General features: G+C 41.6%; 1 protein-coding gene across 2 annotated transcripts in view; it reads right to left on the minus strand.

The window, feature by feature from the left end:
* STAC2 (SH3 and cysteine rich domain 2) overlaps nucleotides 1-18,248 on the minus strand; it is a 51,610-nt gene extending 33,362 nt beyond the window's left edge. For both annotated transcript variants that reach the window (XM_081345396.1, XM_081345395.1), the window contains exon 1: nucleotides 18,078-18,248. In XM_081345396.1, the coding sequence (XP_081201522.1) occupies nucleotides 18,078-18,170 (93 nt within the window). In that variant the 5' untranslated portion in view covers nucleotides 18,171-18,248. The remainder of the gene's footprint in view (nucleotides 1-18,077) is intronic.
* Nucleotides 18,249-18,461: the final 213 nt, after the last annotated feature.

Below are 18,461 nucleotides of genomic sequence, written 5' to 3' on the forward strand. Positions count from 1 at the left end.
TTCTAACAACATCATATAACCATTAGAAAAATGTTTGCATAACACAGGTGGTTTATCGGGAAATAACACTGGCAAACTGAGTCCTTCCCCTCCCCATAAGGTAGTGAGGATGAATCTGAGTGTCAAGGGTGACAACCATCATGTTTTGGTTGATATCAGAGTTCACCTGACAACTATTTTCAAAAGTATGCTTGTTTTCATAATTTTTGGAAGCTGGGAAGGCTGCACAAGATTGAAGTATGCTCTGAGTAGCCTCCAGAGCCTCCAGAAGTTGTGCGAGAATGGGCATGCCTCCAGTTTTTGGGGGCTGAAGAGCATATGGAAGAGCATTCTCTGAAGCCACTTCAAGAATGAAGGCCTTAAGTTTCCGGTTCCGGATTTTTGGTGCATCCAGACGTGTGAGGGAATTGCTCCTCATGTCACCTGGATTTCTTCATCGGGGGGGGGGGGGCTGTAAAGGAGTCGAAAGTCGCCCTGGAGGGGTGATGAGCAGGGGACAGGTCTCTCCAGTCGGGGGTAGAAGGGCAGTGGACCTCCTGTCAGCTTGGAGCTACTCTCCAAACCGAAGAAGAAAGGATCGGCCACTCCCATGGCCCATCATTTAGCCGTTTCCTGCCGAAGCCAAAAGGACAACAAAGCACTTGAAAACTGGGTGACAATTGCCTTCTTGTTTTCTTAATTGTCTACTTTCCCTGCCAAAAGCTTCTTGAATTTGCTTCCCCCTGTGAGAAGACAGGGAAGGGATTTTTTTCCCCCACCCTCCTTTGTCTACATTGGGAGAGAAAAGAAAAGCCTTCTACTAAATTATACTGATTTATTGGACTTACTGGCTTTCTACTTTTGGCCCAAAGTTCCTATATTTACAGAAATGGACTATTCTACCTATTAGTCTAAAAAAGGGGACAAAAAAAGAAATAAATAAAAAGATACTGTCTGAAAAGGATTTGAAATACTCTGGGGATATCTAGTGAATGCTATTGGCAAACAAGCTTGCTTACATTTTGGACTGACCTTGGCATTAAGATAAAAAGCTGAAGCAGCTGGAGATAAATTTGGCTTAGACTTGTGGAGGTGGACTGATTTTTGTCTGAAAAATAGCCTCCACCAAGGACTATTTATAATTATTACAGAATGGAGAAGGATCAGCCACAAACCTCGCTTGACTATAACCTCATACTTGAAACAATCTACAGAGTCACTGAGATGTCTATCTCCAGATTTAATAATTTACATGCCAACCTTAAGTCACAAATTGAAACCCAGACTGCAACGAAAGAATTTATACTTCAGAATATAACAAAATTGGAAGATATTACTATTGAGACAGAGGAATATAAGTAACAACTATCCAAAGAACCGACAACTCTAAAAGTACAAGGAACTATCACTATGGCAAATAACCTTAAGGACCAACAACAAACTATGGGAAAACGTAATACTCAACTTTTGACTCCATCAAAAGAGCCTATAACTTTAGAAGTATACTATGTGCAAGATAGTGATGCTAACATAGAGGACGTGGAAGATCAACCAAGACAGTCTCCTGAAAGCCTGGATAGCCAAACATTAATTACAAAATTGGATAAGACTCTTTACTTAAAGCAGATGAACCCAGATGGAAGAGAAATCCAGACCGAACTGAAGATAAAGTTTTTAGAGCAAATACAGAGACTAGAACTAACAGGGCAACAACATAATGATTACAAATGGTTTGGTTTTTGTGGATCACTGATGGCTAGATGGCCTCCTTCAATTCAAATAATATGTATTGGAGCGAAGGGAGACCTATCTGGCAATTCAAAGGCCTTGGTCTGGAAACCTGATTGGCAAAAAAAGAAAGCCAGATTTAAAAAGTGAGTTCTTAGAGAACCATTAAAGGTTAACCTTTTAGTAATCAGTGATCTATCAGGATCTAAAATAGAAAATGTTTATGAGATAGAACTAGAATGTGTTTATGTATCTATTAGGCTTATTTTAGACATTATAATTTGTGCACTGACATAATGGAAATTTGGTTTATAGATCCCACGTTTGATGTTAAAAAACGTTTGATTATTCTATTTAAGAATTAAGAATTAGCTAAAATTTAAAACAGAATCAGGTTGGGCATAAATAGTTGTAGATTGATAAACATAGACTGTGGTCCTGTCAGTAACATGTGATGTAATAGGATGTGAAACAGACAATGTTTATTAGGTAGAACATAGCTATTCAACCACTGTGTACACGTTAGATGCTATAGTTTTTGCTGTAATGAAATAAGGGAAATTTGAGTTGTGAATATTATTTGGGATGTTAAAGGCTAAATTTGAATAATATAATTAAAATTTAAATTAGGTAAACTTTAATAACAGGACATAGATATATTTCAATGAAATTGAATTGACAAATTTTTCAACTGACCATGCTATTTCTAGAAATTTATTAGTTTAAACTGGTTGTATGAAATGTTAAGAGGGACGCGGTGGCTCAGTTGGTTAGGACGCTGAGCTTGTCGATCAGAAGGTTGGCAGTTTGGCGGGTCAAATCCCGAGTGCCGCGTAACAGAGTGAGCGCCTGTTACTCGTCCCAGCTTCTGCCAACCTAGCAGTTCGAAAGCACGTAAAAATGCAAGTAGAAAAATAGGAACCACTCTGGTGGGAAGGTAACAGCGTTCCGTGCGCCTTTGGCGTCTAGTCATGCCGGCCACATGACCACGGAGATGTCCTCGGACAAGCGCTGGCTCTTCGGCTTTGAAACGGAGATGAGCACCGGCCCCTAGAGTTGGAAACGACTAGCACCCATGTGCGGGGGAACCTTTACCTTTACCTTTATGAAATGTTAAGGGAAATTGAGAAGGATGTTTTGATAATATAACCTGAATTATGTACTGAAAACCTTGTTACTGAATCTCTGATTACCCAGTCATCATGATGCTTTCTAAATATGTAGATTTTAACTGAAAAACCAATAAAACTTGTTTTTTTTAAAAAAAGAATGAAGGCCTTAGAGCTGCCTTTGGTAGGCCGCAGGGGGCCTATCAACCAAATAATAATAGGGCCTGATGGTAAGAGGCGCACGACAGATCCTGGGGATCACACACAACTGGACTTCATTAAAAAAATATATAGATGAATATGTAAATAATTGTTTTTTCAAATTTTTGATATGCTGAGCCCAAATGTTTGCCATCGCTGCCATAAGGGAGTCTTCCCTCTTTGTTGCCTTCCAATTATAATGCATTGCGGTCACAATTTCCAGCATACAAAGCCAGTATGAAAGCTTGGTGTTACAGGAATTGTGGTCCCTACACATTCACAGAGCACCCAGTGGGAGGGATTATGCCAAGGGAGGGTGAGGCCTTCCCCTTCACCCAGGTTCTATTATGCTGTTTTAAATGGATGTTCAAAAGAGCAGATCCCAGGTTCTTGCTCAAACTGCCATTTCTCAGTTTTTCACCTTCTGCAACATTCAAAGAACCTGCCAAGATACTATAAAAAAGGCTAATATTTCTTGACATGTAGCTCAAGCCCCTGCAAGCTATTTTTAACACAGCTGCTGTGAAAACAGCTTGGCAAATATAAGTCTCATTGGCGACTCAGCTCCCAACCTTTTCAAAAACTTTCCTTTCCCCATATTTATGAAATGATGTACAATGTTTAACTTTCTGCCACTCTTACCACCCCCAACACTGCATATCCTCCAAAGGCTTCAAGCACCAATTCACAAGTTCACAACTCTGGGGATGTCTTTAACTCTCTTTCCTTCTCCACCGATATTCATGATTGCCACAACTTATCTACTCTGTTGATGGGATTACATCTCACACTAAGGCACAGACCACTGGTTACAAATCATAGTGGCAAGGTTGACATAATACATTTAGATAATAGCAAGCAAATTACAGTGTGGTTTAGTGAAATGTGCCAATGTGTTCAGAATATGCATCACACTAGAATCTGCATCTGCTTTCTGCTAAGGAATGGTCTGGATTTTATACAGGTAATGCTCAGCTGTTATTCTCATTTTCATCTAACCAAATCATGGAAAGAACTGCTATCTTAAAAATGCTTTGGATGAAGGTAAGTGAACAGCATTTCTATTCAGAAAAGAAACCTCATTATCCAAGGGGAGGGGAGAGTCACAGTTGGGAAAGTGGTGCTTGCAGTTTACAATTTATTTCTGTTAGAATTTGCTCCAATATAGCAGCAGTAGGAAAAAACTGAAATGGTTTGGCCTTTCATGTTATCATCTTCAGGTTGAATTATCTTACTGCATTCTCAATGGCTAGGCTTGAAGCTAGCCTGGAGAAGTTTAAATTGGTACCAATTGCTGTTCCCGTTGGGCTGAGTAGAACTAATTCGGCCAGCCTGATATTTAACTGTGTATCATTGTGCTGAATGCCAACTTCCATTGAAACTCAATCCAAGGAGAGCATTTTGGAAAAAGCAATAATGAGGACTATGAAGGAGTGTGCGGAAAGAGACTTAGGAACAAAAGCTAGTAGTTAGGATTATTTGGACTGGAGACTTTCTGTGTTTAACCGAGAATGGATTGCACTTCCCTGTTCAAAACTGGTGTGCAATTTGGATTATTTCTGGTGAACCCATGACTAAAAGCTTCACCAAGATTTTGATTAATGTGCCAGGGTCTATACACAAACAAATAGGAGAAGCCAGAACAAATATGTTTTAGACATAGGTAAATTCTACATTTAATTTAAAGTTAAAAATTATTTTCCTTGCAATAATAAAGATAATAATAAATATTCTCTTCTGTGATATTCTAAAGTACAATTCATTGCCAGCCTATGGAGGATCTGTATTTGGTGGAAGGAGGATACACAACTTGAATTCTTAGATTGTACATCTCTAGTTTAAATGCCCTGGGATCAACATAAACCAGGAGTCATCTTCAGTATGTGAGCCAGAATAGGAACATCATCTATTTCTCATACCTTCCCTTGGGACTATTGTGTTAGAAATATTGCAAGCAAGCACAGTATTAAAGATAAGAGTCTTTTCAGGTGAGTTGATTTGGAATTCTTTCAAAATTGTTCTGCCTGGCTGTATCTTTGCCCAGTTTTAAGTAAGCAATGCCAAAAACATAGTCCAGTCATATTATTTGCTGTCATGTATTCCTCTTTATCATTATTCTACATATTGTATCACCGTACATTGCACTTTATCTATAAACAAAGCCACAAAACAATAAAATTGTTATAGTCATACCATCAAAAATAAAAAGCTTTAAAAATTACCTGTACACCTACATAACAGCTAAATAGGACCCTTATCACTGAAGTATCAGTCACAATGCAAACACGTTGCAGAACAGAACAATTTAAGTTGCTCTCTAAATGCTAGCAAGTTTGGGCCCATTCAGTTTTCTGGAGAAGACTATTCCCATACTTAAAAAGCTCTACCTCCCGCCTTCCCCAGCCATCTTTTAGACAGGAGGAATGGGAAGCACTCCCTCCTTTATGGCATAATCACAATTCTGAAGCTATCTTGAGCCAAGCAACATAGGACTTTATAGGTCAAAATCATCGTTTTGAATTTTATCTGGAAACCTGTTGATAAACACTGTACTGTGTGCGGTAACACGTGGCTATAGGAATTCCCAGTGGCTATAGGAATTCCCAGTGGCTAACTATCAGGCTGCTGCATTCTGTCCCAGCTACAGTGTTTGGTAGCTTTGGGTAAAGTACAATGCAAGAGTTCAGACAGGCGATGATAAGTCACTTGGTTAAGGCCATAACTCACCATCATGTTTTGCCTCTTCCTGAATTACCTGAAGTATTTCATAAAAAAGATGGAGTGGACACCTTGGTACCTTCTCTTTAGAGGGCATCAGGTGGGAGGAAGCTGGAACAGGAGAAACAACTAAAATATTCTTCTCCAATACTGCAGTCCTGATCAAATTTGCTTCCCCACTTGACTGATCTTAGAAGAAATGAAGAGAGAAGGAAGATATAATGAAGCATCTCCAACGTCCAATTTAATTTGATCTTACAAGACATCAGACCAGTTTAGAGAGGGTGCAGTCTCTATTTTTGGTAGCTAAGAACACTGAAAATAAAGTTCCTTCCATTACTCCAAGATCTACAACAAGATAAGATGCTTGAAATAGGCATGCATTATACGTTACATATGCTTGCAGAGGACACACACCCTGGCTCATTAGTCAAGGTCTGTAAATGAGGCAGTAAGGAAGATTCCACGAAGATCAGTAGCCCAGCTTTTGTACCTGTCTTTTTCATATCCAGCCTCTTTTTCTTCACGACCCCTAAAGATCCCAAAATACTATTTTACATAGAACTATCCTCTCTTGGAAGACATTTTTATTTAAAGGGCTTTCTGATTCAAGCTTGGATTAAATTTAATAAGACACTGATTCTTCCCTCCCTTCACCTTATACACAGCATCACACATTCAAATATAAGAGATAACAGCCTTTCTTTGGAGCTACCCTCATTCAACTTCTCCCTTTTCCTCTTCCTGATGGTAAATTCTCTTCTTAAGCCTTGAATCTCACTACATGCTATAGTTCTTGGTAGAATTGAAAGCCACATCCAAAGAGGTGTGGCTCTACCTGTGTTGAAGGAAATAATGGTGTGTCCTCTTTTCAAGAAGCTATTGGCTCACCCTAGACACTTGCCCAGCCAGCCACCTTATTAGTTGTGACTAATAAGGATTATCTAGGCAATTTTTAGCCAGTTTCAGACTGGGACACAATATTGAGAAAGCAATGGTCACACAGCTGTTGACAACTTTTGGCAGAGACAGGACAAGGTAGTGAAGCCATCTAGTTCTTCTCAATTTCTCAGAAGCTTTTAACACCATCAAATAGTAATTCTTCTGAGTTGCCTCTGGGGATTAGAAATGTTATGGTGGTTCTTTCTCTGTAATTGGTTCCAGTAGATCATAGCATGTGGAGAGAGATTGAGTTCAAAGTGTCTGATATGCAGGATGCCATGGACTCAGTGCTCTTGCCCTCCTTTGCAATGTCTATATGAGACTGTTAGGTGAGATTATCCATCAGTTGGGGTCAGGTATCATCAATATACAGATCGTACCTGATTGTATATCTCAACTGTTAAGTCGTGGGCTCTGGTGAGCAGGAATGAAGACACACAGCTGAGTACAGAGAAACTCATTCTTTTATTCTTGCTGGAACTGTACTTGAGCTTGGGCCGCATCCAGCCACAATATATAGCCAAGCCCTATGGTAGCAGTCAACAGGATTGAACCCGCGCTTGCCACCTGGGGCTGACCAATTGCAGGACCGGAGACGGCCTGTCTGGGTTGCTGGAGATCCGTTAGCTCTCCAGCAACACACGTGGTGTGGTACCAAAAGCCCAGTACATAACATCAACTTCAGCCCAATGATATCATGCTGTCAAGGTCTTGACATTGTCCAGGGTCTGGATGGGGAAGAACAGTTTCAGGCTCAGCCCTAACAACATCAAGTGCCTGAGGGTATTGGGACCACACAGAACCAGAAAGTTTCATAAGCTGACCTGAACCCAAGAAACAAGCCTTCTTTGTTGCACTATGCACTATGTTTTTTGGAACAGCATTCTCCCCATTCTCAAGATCAACATAATCCCTACTCTGACCTCATTTAAACCTAGCTTTTCTCCAGGCCTTGGGCTGGAGTGGATTGTAGAGATGTTTTATGCTAAAGGGGTGTGCTTGTTTTGCTCTTCCTGGATGTTCATTGCTCTTTTCTGTTTTTTATTCTTCCAAACTGTCTTAATAGGAGATGCAGCCCTGAGACATTATGGAGTTAGGCAGCCATGCAAATTCGATAAGCAAACAAATAAATAAGTGATGGGCTTTAAACAACAGAATCCCTTGGCTTTCATAAACAAGCTGCAGATGTTGTCTAGAACAGAATGAACAATTAAAAGAAAACGTCCTTCTCACATTTACACAAGTTCTTATACATATAAAAACTACAATATGCAACTTCTTTGTAGGTTACAAAGACACCAGAACCTTTATGTACATCTTTTATTTTTTTTCTTTCTCATAATAAAAGTTCAATGCTTGTTCTTTCCCTAGGCTGGCATGACAGAAACCATCGAGATTTTATGTCACTGAAGCAAACTTGTGAGTAAATCCCAACAAAGTGAAAATTCAGAATCAGGATGGAGGTAAGGACAGCTTGAACCTTAGTTCAATTCTTACATCACATAAAATTTAAAATGCTCAAGTTATGCTCCAATCAACAATTTGCTGAAGCCTCAGCTTGACTTTGCCCCAGTTCCACATTCCTGTATCTATTCACAATTCTTCTTCTTCAATAAGGAAGGCGATATTACTGGGAAAGAGTGGCTCTGAAAACAAAGAGCAAAGCTAACTCTTCTTGTTCTTCTTTTTGGGAATGCCATGCTGGGTCCTGGCCTGCTTTTTTATAATAATAATAATAATAATAATAATAATAATAATAATAATAATAATAACAACAACAACAACAACAACAACAACAACAACCATCATCATCATCATCATCATAAAGTTGGAAGGGACCTTGGAGGTCATCTAGTCCAACCCCCTGCTCAGGCAGGAAACCTTATACAATTTCAGGCAAATGGCTGTCCAGTCTCTTCTTAAAAACTTCCAGTGTTGGAGCATTCACCGCTTCTGGAGGCAGGTTGTTCCACTGGTTAGTTGTTCTAACTGTCAGGAAGTTTCTCCTTAGTTCTAGGTTGCTTCTCTCCTTGACTAGTTTCCATCCGTTGCTTCTTGTTCTGCCCTCAGGTGCTTTGGAGAATAGCTTGACTCCCTCTTCTTTGTGGTAGCCCCTTTTCCCCTGGTCAGCCTGAGTAAGGTGCCACTTGTACTTTTTGAAAAACATTGGCACCTCACAAGGGAAGACCAGCCTGATTTAGCTGCTTGGAGCAGACGGACATTTTTTACCTGAGCATCCAGCATGACACCTTGCAGAAAAAAAGCACAGAAAGAGCCATTTTGGAAAAGGAAGGGAACTTAATCCTGGCTGCTTTGCCTTGGTCAGCATGCAGGAGTAAGTTCCTCCTGACTGTAAGCAAGAAGATTCTGGAAGATAGCTCTGGAACCTGGATCTTGGGCATGGTCCTGTCCAGTGCCAACCAGTCAGTGAGGACCGCCAAGGTTCAGGCAGAGAATATTTCTTGTGATTATGCCCCAAACTCTTTGAGAACTAACATAAGTGATTTCTGTTTCTTTAGCCTGGCTTTTAAACACAGTGTATCAACAGTCCGGTTTACTGGCTTTAAGTCTCTCAGTATAATAATTGTTCCTGAGATGCAAGATTCTACAGGAGCCTCCTTAGCACTGACAGCTGCTATTAAGATTTGTCATCTTTTCCAAGCTCCCTTCTCCTTCCTTTCTGCTGACAAAACTATAAGAAAAGAAGCTGTTACTTCAGGCCTCCAGTTCAGTTTTCTGCCATGTAATGGCCAGCCAGGTGCATTCAAAAAGCTAACATAGACAAGTGTTCAATAGCCCTCTTCTGCTGTGTGTGTGGTCAGCTTGTATTACAATATGATCCTGGAATTGTAAATAATTATTATTGTCCAATTGCCTAATCCTGAACACACTTGTCCAATGCTTTTTAAAGCAATTTAAATTAATAGATATATCTGATTGCAGCGTATTCTATAGGTCAGCTATATGCTCTTAAGGGACGTGGTGGCTCAGTGGGTTAGGATGCTGAGCTTGTCGATCAGAAGGTCGGCAGTTTGGCGGATCGAATCCCGAGTGCCGCGTAACAGAGTGAGCGCCTGTTACCCGTCCCAGCTTCTGCCAACCTAGCAGTTCGAAAGCACGTAAAAATGCAAGTAGAAAAATAGGGACCACTCCGGTGGGAAGGTAACAGCGTTCTGTGCGCCTTTGGCATCTAGTCATGCCGGCCACATGACCACGGAGATGTCCTCGGACAAGCGCTGGCTCTTCGGCTTGGAAACGGAGATGAGCACCGGCCCCTAGAGTCGGAAACGACTAGCACGCATGTGCGGGGGAACCTTTACCTATATGCTCTTAACAAGATCAAAATCTCTAACTTTAGTTCTTCTCTCTCTTCTGCTAGTAGTTTTATTTTCTAATTTTACTTCTTGAAATGACCCATTCACAGAAGTTGATCAGGGAAAGCTGGAGAAGGAAGGACAACTAACCGCAAGGGGAACGGACTAAGGCAGATACTTCTATCATGTCCATTCAAGTTCTTTTAAATATCATCATACAACCCTAATTTTTGTTAACATCACCCCAATACTCCTTCGCTACGAAGAGAAGAGGACCAAACATGTTTTCTCAAGTCCAAGCTGCATATTTAACTTACAGTTGCTCTTAAGCAAGCAGGACAATTCATGCCCTGCAATTACACACAAAGTTCCCCAGGGAATTTGGCACACTGCCCACAAAAATTCCTCTTTTGCAACCAAACACTGATGGGTGAAGCTTGTAAAGAATACACTTATCACAACTGATTCAGCTCCATTATTTTTATGCCCTGCCCTCAATTACATCCTCACTTTGATTCCAGTCTGAATGCAGCCTTGGCTGGAAAAGGATGATCTTGACCAGTGAAACTCTTCTCACATCTTGTTGCTAAGGGATCTTTCATGAGTACATTCCTGACTTAACATTCAGAACTTAAATTAAATCAGATGTCATCAGAGCTGATGAATAGAATCTGTTCTGAATAAATAATCTGAGATGCATTAGGTAAATATTTTCCAGGATTCAGTGATGAGTTTTATGCTGAAGATAACAATATTTGATCTTTCCATATTAATAAAAGCAGGATAAATCAGGCTCTTTATTCATTATCTGAAAAGCTATCTAGGACAGTCCTGGACATAGGGACAAATGGTTTTCTGATGCTGCACAAAGCACATATGGAAACCCTGAATTACCGGTAGTGCTTGGGCAGGATCTGAAAGAAATGAAAAAAACTCAGACTAAAACCCACTGAGATGTTTGGTGCCAGCAATCATCATGGCTTTATTTTTAACCTGGTAGGTACTCTTGACAGGGCAATGCTCCTTTTCAAGGGCTTGGTGCATGATCTGCAGTTTTTACAAGTAGTCCTTGCTTAGTACTCTATTGGGATATGCAATTCCATTTCTACGTGAAGTGGTCAGTAAGGAGAAATGACATGACCATAACTGTTCTATCTGTCTGGAAACATACAAGGCTACTCAGTTTTATACTTTTGGCTTTCATTTGTTTCCAAACTGTTCCCCCACTCTTTGGAATGCTTGAGTGCCTGCCTGCTGTTGTATACATATCAAAGCAGTATAATCATGCTGCAGCCCAGGGCTGGGTGTCACAGGCATGCTACAAGAACAGCTTACTTTTTTGAAATCCCTTTCTCTCCAATCTCTCTGGGGCAGGGGTGTTAAACTGCTGGCCCGCGGGCCGGATGCGTCATCCGGAAGCTACGCCCACCCCATTGCCTGCAATGGCAAAACTCTCCCAATACGTTGTGCGACATCACGTGATGTTGCGAGTTTGACATGTCTGCTCTGGGGGATAGGAGAGGGGGAGAAAAATTTCTGTAGGCAATCATTGGTCTGATCCTTTCCCATTACTGGTGTGATTGTACTGCTTTCAATATGGAGCAAAACAAATAGCTTATTCTCTTGAAATCCCTCTCCAGTCTCTCTTGGGGGGGGGGGGGTTTGAAGGGGGCAGGCAAAGGAGAGAGTGCCTATATAAATCACTTGCTTTTTTCTCTCCCATTCCAGGCTGCCCCAAAGTACAGAGGTTGAAGAAGGGATTTCAAGAGAGTGCTGTAAGCTGTTTGCCTAGTGTCACACGGCTGCCAGGACGAATCTATTAGTGCAATCACACTGCTTTTGGTGTGTAGAAACAACACCTTACTTTCTTGCAATCCCTTTTTCTTACATTTCTCTGCTCTGCAAGGGGGTGGGGAGAGAAAAAACACAGATCAGGCACAGAACTGTGTCCACTGATTGTAATGGCAATCACCTGATGGAGGGATGCTGCAAAGGTTGCAAGGGGGCAATAAAATTATCTTTTCAGCACCATTGTACCTTCCAATGGTCACTGAACAATGGTTGATAAGCAAGGACTAGCTGTATGGACTCATGGCTTCTGCTGAAATAGGAGCTGGGAGCCATAGCAAGAGGAGCCTTTGCTCAGCTTTGGCTGCTGCATTTGTTACAATCCTACTTTAACCAATGACTTGGCAATGATGACTCATTGAGCTAGACTATTGTAACGCACTCTATGTGGTGCTGCTTTTGGAGAGATCTCAATAGATATGCAGCCAATTTCCCGTGAAGTGGCTAGGTTCCTGACAAGACAAACCCATCAGAAGAGGATTATATCCATCCTGCATTGGCTGCTGGTCAGTTTCCAGATCCAATTCAAAATGCTGATCATCATTTTAAAAATCTTTCATGGTGCTGTATCAAGATAATAGGCAACACCTTTCCAGGATAGAATCTACACACCATCAAAATAAACCCCTAGGGCAGACATGTCAAACACAAGGCCCGGGGGCCAGATCCGGCCCGCAAAGTGGTTTCATGCGGCCCGCGAAGCCATCCTGGAAACAGTGAGGGAACGGCCCCCACTGCCTTGGCCCTGGCCCAGAGACCCTCCTTCCGCCAGAGACCCTCAGATCTGTCCCACTCCTGCCCAGGCCCCCATAGGCACCCTTGATGCAGACGATGTAGAGCTGGCCACGCCCACCCAGTAGGCCATACGCACTCTAGCCACGCCCACCCAGTAGGCCACGCCCACCCAGGCCACACCCACCCGGCCCCCTGAGGGCAACCGCAATGCTGATGCAGCCCTCAATGAAATTGAGTTTGACACCTCTGCCCTAGGGGGATGTTGAGGAATTCCATTCCCCAAGTTTTTACTGCTGAAATTTCACCACCTCTATGGTGGGGGAGGCAATGAGGAGACAGGAAAGTTTCAGGAATAAGATCCTTGGACATGTAACCATGATGGCAGCTTGTGACCTGGAATCAGGCTTCTCCTGCCAAACAGAAAACAGATTGTCTATGAGATTTGCAGAGTTGTAGTTCAAAGGAAAATGTCAGTTTTTAATGGTTTCCAATAAACTGAGTTATAGTCAGAAATAAATCAATTTCACTTCAGGAAGGAGACTATGATTCAAATTAATTCAGATCTAAAGCAGAATGGCATGGAGATATTCTGGAACTTTGTTTTGTTATATGTTGAGAACAGGGAATTATAACACAACAGATTCAACCTCTACAACCCAACCCCCTCTTCTCAAAGTAAATTACCACAATTGTGCTGGAATTGTACAGACATTTGTTTATAAGTCTTCCTGTAACCAGAATAAGGAAAAGAAAAGAAGTACAGAAATCTCTCAGGTCTGATCCACTGAGTCTTTCGTCCTATTCATTGTCCTGTTTTAAAGCCACCAGAAGGTTTCCCTCACATATCATAAATGTGCAGGAGCTTTATGTCCTGTGCCTGTTCTGGTGAGATCTTGTCCTTAAATAAAATTTTAAAAGTTGGGAAAATTTGTTTTCTAGGGAGGGAGCAGCTCTCTGGCCCAGGCTGAGAATATTTTTAATTTTAATTTTAACTGGGTTTTAATTTTCTCAGGGTTCTATTTAATCTCTTTTAATTTTGTTTTAACGTTTGTATTGACGGTTTTTTAAATGCCCTGTAAACCGCCCTGAGTCCTTCGGGAAAGGGCGGTATATAAATCTAAATAATAATAATAATAATAATAATAATAATAATAATAATAATAATAATAATAATTATTATTATTATTATTATTAATTATTATTATTATTATTATTTCAAAAAGTTTCCTAAAGAATCCTTGGGTAGGCTAGAAAACTCTTATCAGGTTTCTGTAAGGCCAAACTGTCTCCCTGGGACGTGGGGAAAGCTAATCTTTCGAACGTCAGGAATATTTGGGTGCTTAATCACTTTATTTCCAGTGGAGATATTTTTTTGGCTGCTAAATCGTCTCTTCCCAACAAAACAAAAACCAGAGCTCCTTCAGAAGGAACTGCAACGAAATCCATAGAGAGGCTGTGGGCTAAGCAACTGGCTTGACCAAGGAAAAAAACTTTAAAAAGGGAGGGACATTGGGGAGAAAAGAAGAAAGGAGGTATATCTTTCAAAACAATTCTACAAAGCAAGCCTAATATTTTGGCCTGAGGCTACCACATCTCTAGGAAGTATCACTAAGAAATGGTATCAAACGAACAGCTGTAATTTCTTCGGTTTTGCTTCTGGGATGGTACTTAAGGGATCCTTTTGAACATGAAAGTTATTCTGCATCAATCTTTTTCAACATGGAGCCCTCCAAAACAGACTATCAGGTTGGAAAAAGCTGCTCTAAAAGCACAACTTAGGCACAAATACTCACAGAAATAGTAGATCTACCTGTGTCTTTAAACAAACCACCAGGAAGCTTCAGAAATGGAGTGTGAAATTCAATCACAACTGTGGGAATGGACAAAAAATCTGAATTAACTTAACTCTCCTCTCTCCCATTCCATAACACTACTTTTCCCACTTCAAAATTACCGCATTCCCTGCTGTGATTTCTTTCACAATGGAAATTCAGATGGCATATTCTATATTGCTTTTTATGGAAGTGAAATAGCAGATTCACAAAATGGGGATTAGCCAGAAAAAAAATGTAGAGGGAAAGCCTTCTCTAATTTATCATAACCTTTGCCCCTTATTCAGTTACAACCCTTTACATTCCTAGTGACCCTTGCCCTTGTTTCTACTCAGTTTTATCCAGACAATGGACTCAAGGAGCATCATTTCTGCCTGTGGATGAGTAGGGTGCATTCTTGATTATTTCTTCTGGCTTTCTCTGTTTTTCAAATACATGCTCCCATCAGCATCTCTGTGCTATGAAATATAGCCTATCAAGGAGAAGGCCGTGTTGTGCCATTCCACTGATAAGGTGCATCCTTCATACAGAGAAATGATTCTCCCACCCATCACAAAAGCATTAAAAAATGTGACTCTTTTTCTTATTAGTCCTTGAAATTGTGGGTGGCTGCACCTTTAGGCAGAATGACTGTAAGTGCCACGAAAGGGCAGCACATAGTTAATTATTCAGTAATGGTAATTACATAAAGGAGAAGAGGGGTATCAATGGGATTTTCTATCTTCAAAGCAGATCAGACTCAGATGATTCCAAATCAGGCAAGCCAGAATTCTTGGGTTTGTGTGGCGCAAGCAGCATGGCCTGGAAAACTCAGGACATAAAGTCCTCCTTCATTTCTGTCAGCCTCTAAAGCAGGCATGTCAAACTCGCGATGTCACATGACGTTGTGTGACTTTCCCCCCATTGCCAGTAATGGGGTGGGCATAGTTTCAGCATGATGCATCTGGCCTGCGGGCCGGCAGTTTGACGTGCCTGCTCTAAAGCAACAGTGGAGTCACCCCACAGATTTGGTGGTGGATAGCAAAACTAAAGAATGATAAGCAATTGATAATATGAGAGGAAAAGTGCCAGACATTACATAGATTTCAGAGGCATGTGGGAATTCTTCACCCACACAGGGAACTTGCATAACACTGTATCCATCTCCTGCCTTACAGAGGTAGCTTCCTAGCGAGTGAATTGCAGAGTAAAGTAGGAACATATCCTGCTGTACATGCCAGAGACAATCACGCACGCACGCACACACACATACATACACAGAGGCATCTTTTTTTCATAGTAAAAATTTGGCAAGGGCAGAAGCTGCAGTATCACTGTTGGAACTGCACGTGTTGCCTAGAATTTTAAACCCACTTGAGCTGTTACGTGCATTAGTAACCAACGTCACAGTTTTGACATCAGCAGGGCTCTAGACTGGCAGCTGAATGAGCCTGCACATTCCACAGCACAGCCTGCGTTAGTAGCAACTGGAGTGGATTGAAAACACCCCTTATTTTTGATAACTGAAATTCTTATTTCCTCTATCACAATCCAAATTTTGACGCACATGATTCTGGACTGCATTTGCAGATTCATGTAACTGATCGTAACAGGTCAGGTTTTGGGAAAACCTTCCCCGGCTTTCCAGATATGTTAGGTTACACATCCCATTGTTCTCAGCTATATGGAGTTGAGGATTATAGAAGTTGCAGTCTGACATGTGTGGAGAATGCGTTGTTGGAAAAAGTTATTCTAGACGATCTGATTCCATTTTAAATGTGGTTTCTAATATATGTATCAGCTTCTTTTCAGTCCACACTCTCCTAGGTATAGCAGTCCCTAATGTCTATTTTTGGTTTCAGGTCTCAGGAGTGTAAGAACAGGAAAAAGAAGTGTTGACGTTGTTGAGTGCATTTTCACTCTAGCAGACAGGGAGTAAGCGTTGGGCTGGCAAAACTAAATTCTAGAGAAGTCAAGACTTCTTTTCACTATTGCACTGGCCACATGTTCTTTCTTCATACTGGAAATATTATCAATGATGTAAAAAACAAACAAACCCAGGAATAATTTTCATACTTCTTATGAAGGGAGAATAGGCTAATTAGCTGATTCAATTAATGGAGCCCCCATTACAAAAGTAATATTCCTCTGTATGCCAGAATCATCTAGCAAAGAAAGAACATTTTTCTACCCACTGAGTGGCCTTGCAAAGAAATGCTGATATAGTTCAAGCATTTTTTCTGCCGTAGCAAAATAATTTTGTTACCCATCTTCTTCCCCTTCTCCCCTCCAAAGCATGATCCTAAGACACAAAAGAACACAACTATTATAACACAAAGCCTATAATTAAAGCATGCTGTAATAAGTCACCCTGTTGATAGAAACATGCATGTGGACAAACACATACAATGCTAATTTTTGCTACTTTCCAAAGCCCCTGTTCTCCCCAAGACTGTCCTCCTTCCTAATTAGATGTTATTATAATTTCCAGATAGTAACCTTTTCAAATTCAATCCCCTTCAATCTCTCTGTCTCTCTCTCTCTCTCTCTCTCTCTCTCTCTCTCTCTCTCTCTCTCTCTCTCTCTCTGTGTGTGTGTGTGTGTGTGTGTACTGAATAGCAGTGCCCTTATCCTCAGTCTCCTGCACTTATTTCACACTTAACACTGAAGTGATATTTTAGATCCTTACAAACATGTATGTATTGTTAAGATACTTCTTGGCAATCCTATTTACCTTTTAAACTGAACATTAAGGCTATCGGTCCTGGAGAATGACAATGGGGACATACAACCATTTTTAAGCTTTGATCATGTTTTTAAAAATCCAACTTCAAAGAGATCGAACTATTCCATTGCTGTGTCTCTTACTGCCAGCTACATAATTATCTGCCCTATAATTTGGCTTTCAGATTATAAATGGGACATAGAAAATAAATTCTTAACTCAGGTCTTTAGAGTACTTCTCTACTTAAATGTCAATAAACATTTATATGCAGTTGTATATCCAGCATTCTGATTAATAAAGGAAAAAATCAGTCACCAGACTGGAAAGATTCGGAAGTGTCTTTTTGATGGTAAACAGCTTTCTCTCCTCTCTTCCCATCCGCCCATCCCATACAATTGTAACCCACCATGCCACATGCACACAGCAGGTGCATGCCTAAAAGGAATCCCAGAAATATCCAGCAATGATCTACATCGCTCTCCAGAGGCGTTGCAGACTATCGGTCCGACAATCCAACACTTCTAGAGGGCGCCAGATCGGCGAAGGGGCAACAAGAGCGCGCTACCGCTTACTTCAGACGGATTATACAGTACTGCGGTTGTGATGAAACAGTCAGGAGGATGGCACGCGGCTTGGCTACTGCAGGGAGGAAAAAACAGGCGAAAGAGGAGGAAGCGCGGAGCTGAAAGATGAGGATGGAGGAACCGGGCGAGATGGGGACACGCGATCGCTCGGGGCTCGTGGAGAACTAGTTATGGAGCGGGGCAGGGCGGAAGAACGGACGAGAGGCTCTGTGGAGATTAACCAAGGAGAAAACATCTCCACGGCACACAAGTACCCTCTGCCTCCTCGATCCGGGAAAGGAGAGCTGCGCTGAAGGAGGAGACGAGAGATCAGAAAGTGCGCCAATCAATAACTCGCTTAGTTTAGAGAAAAGGGAGGGAGACGGGCACCCGGAGATGGCTACCTTTGTTTCTTGCAGGCTGGAACCAGTGCTCGGGGTCTGCTGCGCATCTGTGCTGTGTTGGGGGTCGTTCTCCTTTTCGGTGATTTCCGTCATGGTGCGCCTAGGACGAGTCCGGCTGAGCTGGGGGTCCGGAGCTGAAGCAGATGAACACAGTTCTCCGGAAGGGTTGCGGACCGGAGCTCTACCTCCTCTCCTCTCTTCCCACCTGAAATCCGAAGCGCCTCTGCTCCCGCCTCGATGGACCAGGAAGCTTTATTCTCCTGTCCCCCTCCCCCCTCGGGAGAATTTTTTGAGGATTAACCTCCTCTTCCACTTTAGTTTGCTTTTAGGAAAGCAAAAAAACGACCCGTTCTTTAAAGAGACAACAGACGGTTCTCAGTGTAG

This window comes from Vipera berus, assembly GCF_964194415.1.
Source record: "Vipera berus genome assembly, chromosome: Z".
NCBI classification, from domain to species: domain Eukaryota; kingdom Metazoa; phylum Chordata; class Lepidosauria; order Squamata; family Viperidae; genus Vipera; species Vipera berus.